Source organism: Penaeus chinensis, chromosome 32 (assembly GCF_019202785.1).
Source record: "Penaeus chinensis breed Huanghai No. 1 chromosome 32, ASM1920278v2, whole genome shotgun sequence".
Classification (NCBI taxonomy): domain Eukaryota; kingdom Metazoa; phylum Arthropoda; class Malacostraca; order Decapoda; family Penaeidae; genus Penaeus; species Penaeus chinensis.
The window spans coordinates 21,659,488-21,668,328 of NC_061850.1; the positions used below are offsets into that span (position 1 = coordinate 21,659,488).

The following is an 8,841-nucleotide window of genomic DNA, read 5'->3' on the forward strand; positions in this document are numbered from 1 at the left end:
GGCTTTACCTCTCGTGGCCCGAAGTTTGTTGACTCCTGTGACGTCGAGAAATGACAACCGGGAACTTCTGTCAAGTTGGGAGGAGGGGAGGGGATGGTAGGGTGAGGTGGGGGATGATGGGAGGAAGGGAAGGGGAGGGGAGGTGGATTTTTTTTTTTTTCTTAATTGGGGTGCTGTGTGATGCGTTTTATTTATTGTTTGTTGAACTTTTTTTTTTTTTCTTGAACAGCCATAGGTGGCTATGGCTGTTCTGTTTGTGTCTGTTTGTTTGTCTGTCTGTCTGTCTGGCTCTCTCCCTCTCCCTCTCCCTCCCTCCCTCCCTCCGTCCCTCCCTCCCTCCGTCCCCCTCCCTCCCTCCTCCCTCCTCCCTTCGTCGTCTTCCCCACACGTTGCATTTCCCCCCAAAACAACACAAAAACAAACACCTTCACCCACCCGAAAAAATGCGTATCGATAATTTTCTTCCCCATAATTCTTTTCTTTATTATTTTCATTTATCCTTATTTCTTCTTTATCCTTATTTCTTCTTTATCCTTATTTCTTCTTTATCCTCATTTCTTCTTTATCCTTATTTCTACTTTATCCTTCGGGGTACTTTCGGTTTCCGCGGGTTTTCTTATCCGGGGAAAGTGGTTTGCGAAAAAAATGGAATTTCCCTTCAGCCCCCCCCCCCCACCTTCCCCCCTCCTTCCGCGCTTTAACCCCCCTCCACCCCCCCACACACACACCCCCCCCCCCCCACCACTAATACCGCTTCCTTTTTCACAATAAAAAAAAATTCCCCCACCTCCTCCCATCCCCTCCTCCTCTCCCTCCTTTTCCCCCCCTCCTCCTCCTCCTTCTTTACCCCTCTCCTCCTCCCCCTTCTTTATCCTCTCCTCCTTCACCCCCACCCCACTCCCCCTCCCCCCCCTCCCTCCTCCTCCCCCCCACCTCCTTCACCCACACCTCCCTCCTCCTCCTTCCCCCCCTCCTCCTTCACCCCCACCCCCTCCCCCCGCGTCCTTTGTCCTCCGCCGGGCCGAGTGGCTCGCTCGCGGACGGTGCTGCCCTCTCAGATTTATTTACGGGATTTTTTTACACATTGTCTCTTTTGTTGGGCGCGGGGGGAGGGGGGGAGGTGGATCTCTTTCGCGCCAATTTTTGACGTTTTTTTAAATTTTTTTTTTTTTTTTTATTTTTTTATTTTTTGTGGGGTTTGGTTTCTGATGAGATTGTTGTGTGGGGAGGGGGGGGGGTGAGGGAGAAGGGGGGAGAAGGGGGGGGGGAAGAGGGGGAGATACGGAGATTGAGAGTTTAGCAGGTAGATAGATACACACACACACACACGCACACACACACACACGCACACGCACACGCACACACACACGCACACACACACACACACACACACAACACCACGCACACACGAGCGCATACGCAAAGAGAGAGTTTATCCTATCAACTCCTTTTCGTCCGGATTAAGGGAACCATCTCATCCACGCGGATTTATCATCGAGCTTATTGGTGGTAACTGTCTCTCTCTCTCTCTCTCTCTCTCTCTCTCTCTCTCTCTCTTTTCTCTCTCTCTCTCTCTCTCTCTCTCCTTTCTCTCTCTCTCTCTCTCTCTTCTCTCTTCTCTCTCTTCTTTTTCTTTCTCTTCTTCTCTCTCTCTCTCTCTCTCTCTTCTCTCTCTCTCTCTCTCTTCCCCCCCCTCTCTCCCTCCCTCCATTACTCCCCATTTCTTTTCATTCTAAAATTTTTTCTTTATCCCATCTTTACATCCCCTTCATCTCCCCCCCCCTTCCTCTCCCCCCCCTTCCTTCCCGGTATCTCTTTCGTTACAATTAGCAACTAGCTTCTTTTCTTTCATTTTTATTGGGGGGTTTTTTGAGAGTGCAGGTAGGCCTATGCGACCCCAGGCCTACCCCGCCCCCCTCTCCAGTTCCGGTAGGCCGTGTTAAGCCTTTCGGGGTGGGGGGGGGGGGGCGCTATCTGTCAACCTGAAGCTGGTCTCTGTTGACAGGTCTTTGTGCCCGTCTCATGTGCATGGGGTGGGGGGGAGGGGAGGAGAAGGGGGGGAGGGGGAGGAGAAGGGGGGAAGGGGGAGTGTAGGGAGAAGGGATGGGAAGAGGTGGGGGAGGGATTGGAAGGGAGAGGAAGGGAGGGAGGGAAAGTTAGGGGGCAGTAGGAAGGGGTGGGGGGTAAAAGAGGGAGGAAGGGCCCACCTGTCAACGGGGCGCAGTCACTGACACTCACACTCACGCGCACGCACGCTCAGACTCGCGTCCAATTAGCTTATTAACTCTAATGCATTTTGACAAGGGCTTTTGAATCATGGCTCGTGACAAGATAATCATTATTAATATTTATGCCCTGCGCTGTCTTCCGAACGCATTTTAACCTGCCTTCTATAATGGTTGCATGAGAGAGAGAGGGAGAGAGAAAGAGAGAGAGAGAGAGAGGAGAGAGGGAGAGAGGGAGAGAGAGAGAGAGAAGAGAGGGGAGAGAGAGGGGAGAGAGAGAGAAGAGCCTTTTCGAGAGAGAGAGCGAGAGAGAGAGAGAGAGAGAAAAAGAGAGAAAGAGGAGAGAGCGACGAGAGAGAGAGGGGAGGGCAGAAGAGGAGGAGAGAGGGGGAAGCGGAGAGAGAGGGTAGAGGAGAGAGAGAGAGAGCGAGAGAGGAGCGACGAGAGAGTGAGAGCGAGAGAGAGAGCTGAGAGAGATGAGACGAGGAGGAGAGTGAGGGGGAGAGAGAGAGCGAGAGAGAGAGGAGGAGAGAGAGAGCCGATGAGAGAGAGGAGAGGAGAGAGCGAGAGAGAGCGAGAGAGAGCGAGAGAAGTGTTCCTTAATTTTCCTTCGCATCAAAATAACCCAACTAACCATTGTCCTCTTCTCCCCCCCCCCCAGCCCAGGCGCCCCTGCCGGACGTGATCCGGGCATCACCCCCCTCCCCGCTCCGCCGCGCCCACTCCTACCACTTCCTCTTCCCGGAGGACAGCCCCGCCCCCCCGCCCGCCAGAAGCAACAAGTCGTCGTGGTCGCCGCCCCGCCGCCCCCCGCCGCCCGCCCGCGCCCAGGAGGAGCCGCAGGAGCGCGACGCCCTTCGCGCGGGCCTGGGACACATCCAGGAGGTGCGCCGGACGCTGCTCAGGGAGGAGCCGCCGCGCGCGCACCACGCCCCCCTCCCGCACGACCTGCCGCGGCTGTCGTGGGCGGTGCCGCGCCTCCAGCAGGCCGCGTCGACCAGCAGCCTTCCCCACGCCCACTCCTGCGCCCACGACGGCGGCCCGGGCGGGGAGCGAGCGAGGGCGGAGGGCCTGACCGAGCAGGAGAGGCGGTGGAAGCACATCGGCCACGACCTGAGGAAGCTCGCGGACCAGTTCACGCTCGACCACGCCAAGGTGAGGCTGCTCGGGGCGCGGACGGATCTCCCGGTCGCTGCTCTCGGGGCGCGGGGAATGACGTTAGTGTTTACAGGCTGCAGTTGGCGCTGTCGCCTCTCTCTCTCTCTGCCTCTCTCTCTCTCTCTCTCTCGCTCGCTCTCGCTCTCTCTCTCTCTCTCTCTCTCTCTCTCTCTCTCTCTCTCTCTCTCTCTCTCTCTCTCTCTCTCTCTCACTCCCTCGGTCTCCCTCTCCCTCTCCCTCTCTCCCTCTCTCCCCCTCTCCCCCTCCCTTCCTCTCCCTCCCTCCCTCCCTCTCTGCTGACAAAGTAGTAGACGCAGCACTCCTTATCTTGCAGGATTCTGAAGTATTTTGCGATGATTCAGTTGTTGACCGGGAGAGAGGTGACCTACTGACCTCTGATGCTTAGTGGCGTGCGTACGTGCGTGCGTGCGTGCGTGCGTACGGGCGGGCCGGCGGGCGGGCTTTGGTGGGCGGGCGGTAGTTGAACACGTGTTGGTCAGTCGCAGTTAGCTAATTACCAGCCTCATTCATTATACAAGCTTATGGTTATATGGGTGGGTGGGGGTGGGGGTTGGGGGGTGGGGGGGTTGGGTTGGGTTGGTAGGGAAGGAAGGGAGGGAGGGGAGAAGGGGGGGGAGGGGGGAGGAGGGGAGAAAGGGAAGGTGGGATTCCATATACCGTTTTTCTTCTTTTCTTTTTTTTTTTTTTTTTTTTTACTGATACATCCTTTGAAATTTCGGTTTATCTCGCCTCCTATCAGCACCTTTAAGTGTTCGTGTAGTCCGCCAAAATAGTACAAAAAAAAAAAAAAAAAAAAATCGGCCACTGGTCTCTCGGCAAGGTTGTGCAGTGATGCCAAACGGCGAGCAACTAATTATGGGATTAACTGGACCGGACAAACTGGCTGATAGCATCAATAATCGTATAATTACAGTATGATAATGGCGAACACGTGCGCTTGTTACACCTCACTCTATAGACGGTTGCTGGGATGGTAAATAACTCTCACTGATAAGGTTGTTAGGCATTTTGTAAACGGTAAGCAGATCTCGGTGTTGCCGTCGGGGAGAGTTTGGACTTGTCGATTTCCTTTCCTGCATTGTTATTATTATTGCTTTCGCTTCCCTTTTCTTTTCTTTTCTTCTTCTTCTTCTTCTTCTTCTCTCTTCTTCTCTCCTCTTTTCTTCCCTTCTTTTCTCTCCTCTCCTCTCCTCTCCTCTCCTCTCCTCTCCTCTCCTCTTCTCTTCTCTTCTCTCCTCTCCTTTGCTCTCCTCTCCTCTCCTTTGCTCTCCTCTTCTCTCTTTCTCATTTTTTACCACGCGGCAAATATGAGAGATAATTAAGGAAAGACGTTTTATGTCTCATTTTTTTAGCCTGATATATTTAACACTTCATCCCCACAGACGCAACATATCCGAAGTTAACTAATCCATTATTTCCTCTCTCTCTCTCTCCCTCTCTCTCTCAGGTCGGAACGAAGCAGGACGACGAGGCACCGCTCAGTCTCTCAGTGCCAGTGGCAGTGACGAGATGCCTCACCGCCACCATCCTGTGCCTCGTGTGGTGGCGTCTCCTCAACAAATTCCGCTGAGGGGGGCGCCAGGTGATGACCATGAGGGTAATGATGACCGTTTGGACAGGCCGCCGGATATTTTTTGTTTTTGCTCTTTTGGAAATTTGTTTTGGTTTGCAGTGAACTCGCCTCCCGGAAGAAGAGGGAAGGAGGGTTGGAAGACTGAGGAAGAGGGGTGATGTTGGAGGATTTGGAAGACTGAGGAAGAAGAGGGAAGGAGGATTGGAAGACTGAGGAAGAAGAGGGAAGGAGGATTGGAAGACTGAGGAAGAAGAGGGAAGGAGGGTTGAAATACTGAGGAAGAGGGGTGATGTTGGAGGATTTGGAAGACTGAGGAAGAAGAGGGAAGGAGGATTGGAAGACTGAGGAAGAAGAGGGAAGGAGGATTGGAAGACTGAGGAAGAAGAGGGAAGGAGGGTTGAAATACTGAGGAAGAGGGGTGATGTTGGAGGATTTGGAAGACTGAGGAAGAAGAGGGAAGGAGGATTGAAAGACTGAGGAAGAGAGTGATGTTGGAAGATTGATAGACTGAGGAAGAGAGTGATTTTGGTTTTCTCTTTCGTCGGAGAGAAATGCTGCCGAGGCGTTTCCTCCCCTTCTCGCCTCTCCCGAACGGTACGGAGCCAAGGTCAAAGTTCACTGCTTGATTTTCCTACCTCAAAGGTTCAGCTACTTCTGCCATTCCTTCATCGATACGGACGAGCCTTTTTTTAGGGCCAAAGAAAGACACACTTAAAACAAAGAAAAAGAAAGAAAAAACAAAGGTTGTAGAGATAGCGGAACTGTATCTCGCTTACCTACCAGCCGAATGATTTTATTTTGGCGAAGAAAAAGTGGTTGTAGAAGAGACGTTGTCATCATGTATTTTTTATTGTAATTGTAATGAACTTTCTCGAATGTATCCCGGTTACTTTGGTTTTGCCAGCACAACATCGAGGAGACTTTGCAATGGTGGTCTTTGCTCGTTATTGCTATTGCTTTGTCTTCCCTTCTCTTCTATTTTCTTCTTCTTCTTCCTCTCTTCTCTTTTCTCCTCTCCTCTTTTCTTCTCTTCTTTTCTCTCCTCTCCTCTTCTCTTTTCTTCTCTTCGGGATATGTGCATTAGGTATCTGGAAATTGTGTGGTTATCTTTTTTTTTTTTTTTATTTCCTGTTAAATTTAATAATGGGTTTTTCTGGCAAATCCATGTATTGGAAAAAAAAGACAGGTCGCCACATCAGATTCAAATCTTTCACAAAAAGAAAAAAAAAAGTTGCAGTTATTTTTATTATTGTTATAATTATAATAATAATAATAATAATAATAATAATTATTATTATTATTATTATTATTATGATGATGATAATGGTATTGAAAGATATCTGATGTGGCTTTGTCCTTAAATGCTTGTTCATTTTTTTCCAAATTTACGAAGGTTTTTGAAATATGTGTCAACCTTCCCAAACCTGCCAATTGATGATTAACTAGCCACTACCCTGGCGTCTTTCACTAGATAAAAAAAACAAAACTGAAAGAAACTTAAAAAAAAAAAAAAAAAAAAAAAAAAAAACATAGGAAGAATTATTAGGCTGATGGAAGCTCTGGTTCCTTGTGATGGAAAAAAGAGAAAAATATATATTTGGACAATTAGCAATGTCCTTCTTATCCATGAACCAGGCTGTTCCTAGGCCGCCCTTAGACAACTTCCCTGTGGGCGTTGGCGATCACATCTGCGTGAAAGGCGGTGGGTCATTTTGAAGGCTTTAGATGATCGAAAAAGGAAAAATAACGAAGATAAACAGTGTCTCAGGTTTTTTTCTCTGCTATTAGGTACATTTTTTATCTATGTTTTATTTATATTTTTTCATATATGTTCGAGCAGAGACACTTTTAGTCTTTTTATTATTCATTTACTTACGTTTATTTGCTATTATTATTTTTTTTTACATCGAGCCATGACACTGTCTCTCCCTTTCCTCCACGCAAGCCAGCTGTTCGATCCCAAAACCGAACCTTTCACGCGCGTGCGATAAGCTCCGCCCACCCAGAGGGAAGGAAAAAAACTTGGTGTAGCTTTACTACAAAGTAAACGAAGGATCTCATTCACCACTAGTATTTTATATAAATATTAAAAGGAAATGCTCTTTCAGAGGTGGCGAGGATAGGCCTACGGAGATTGTAGTGTAGGCCTGTCCTCCTCTCCTTCAGTGGTTAATTACTGGCTCTAAGGCAGGATTTTGCTCTGTAGGCCTAAGAAGAAACGTGTTTGTTTGTGATTGTGATTTATGGGGGAAAAAAATGACAAGAACATGATTTTGCTGTAAATAGGAGTTTGCAGTAGTGATTTCCGTGTCATGCTCTCTTTCATTCTACGCGAGATAAGCGAAGGAAGAGAGAATTTCAGTGTTTTGGTTGTACATAATTTTTTTGCCCTTGTCTTGAATTTTGTGGCCGCGTACTTTTTTGGGATCTATCGATTAAGTTTTCCATTCAAATAACGAAGTTGTAATGTGAGGTTATGATTATTCTGCCGACATTTTCTATAGGCATTACTTTATTTGACCAGAATCTTGCCTTGTGCTTTTGTATATAGCATAGTTTAATTGGTGCTCTAAGTCATATGTGAATAAGCAATATTTTATCCCTGGACACGGCGAGGCAGCTCTTCTGTAGCTGAAAAAAAAATACAAGGACTTTACATTTGAATTTCGTGTAATAATCTAAGCTGGAAAATTAACCTTGCGTGTGAGAACGCTTTTGCTGTTCCACTGTTTTGCTCAATTTAATTAAGGGTTGTATTATCTCAGAGTCTTTCAGGAGGATTTTGTGGGAGGGGGATAAAAATATATGTATCAAAATTACACCGAGTTCGGTTTATGGGGAAGAATGATAACGAAAAAACAAAAACAAAAACAAACAAAAAAAGTCATTTTCAGGTGTGAAGATGATGCCATTCTGTGTCCACGGTCATCAAAGCTATAAGAAGTGATACCCTGACTATATGTATGTGAATTATATCCTCTAGAGACGCAGACCTTCACTTGTGTTTTTGTCAAATGTAAAAACAGCGGAAGAGGAATTTGAAGCCTTCTGTTTTTAAGGTTGTTTACGGCGTCTCATAGCACTTTCAAAATTTCCTTCCTCGTCATTGGTCAGATTTGGCGCCAAGTGCTCAAACGTGATTGGTCCTCGTCGGATTGCTGCGAGCGCCGTGATTGGTCGGTTGTTCTAGCCAATCACACAAGTGTTGCGTCTCTTCCTCTAGCCTTGCTTAGTGATTATGGCACTTATGTTCTTGTGTCATTTTGACTAGTCTTTCTTTAGCCTGAGCTGACCTGGCTCTTTGGAGAACGAGGCTTTGTTCGATAAAAAAAAGAAAAAAATATGACGAGACACCTGGACAAAATTTTGAATTTGGGGGCATAAAATAAGGATTGTGGACCCGTAGGTTTGTCTCAGTTGTGACTTTGTTTTTCTGAACTTAAGTCTGTGTTCTCTCTTATAACAGTGATGCTAAAGTGAATAAATAAATAGATAAATAAATAAATAAATAAATAAAAAACTATTATTTATATAAATACCTTAAATGATTATTGCCTTTTTCTGTATAATAACTTGTTGGGTCTTTTAAATTTAATTATATCAAAAAGGAAAAAAAAAAAAAGAAGAAAAAAATTGAATAAAAAAAACTTTGGCAACACTGTATCCACTAGTCAGCATTATCAGCAATCAAAATGATCTCCAGTAATTTTTGCCAGCTCTGTGCAATTGAAAAAAAAAAAAAAAAAACATTTTCCCCACTCTCTGTCTATCAAATCTCGCCTTAGGTGCATCCAGACTTTTTTTTTTTATATATACCTTTTATTATCAAAATCCATCCCAGTGTATCTTCTCTTTATTTAACTT

At 46.9% G+C, this 8,841-nt stretch overlaps 1 protein-coding gene across 2 annotated transcripts in view; it reads left to right on the plus strand.

Moving 5' to 3' along the window:
• The window catches only part of LOC125042605, a 10,515-nt gene extending 1,882 nt beyond the window's left edge, over positions 1–8,633 (plus strand). The window contains exons 2-3 of one of the 2 annotated variants that reach the window (XM_047638360.1): positions 2,887–3,442; positions 4,852–8,633. In XM_047638360.1, the coding sequence (XP_047494316.1) occupies positions 2,887–3,442; positions 4,852–4,909 (614 nt within the window). In that variant the 3' untranslated portion in view covers positions 4,910–8,633. The remainder of the gene's footprint in view (positions 1–2,886; positions 3,443–4,851) is intronic. The other variant, XM_047638359.1, reaches the window with a different exon arrangement.
• Positions 8,634–8,841: the final 208 nt, after the last annotated feature.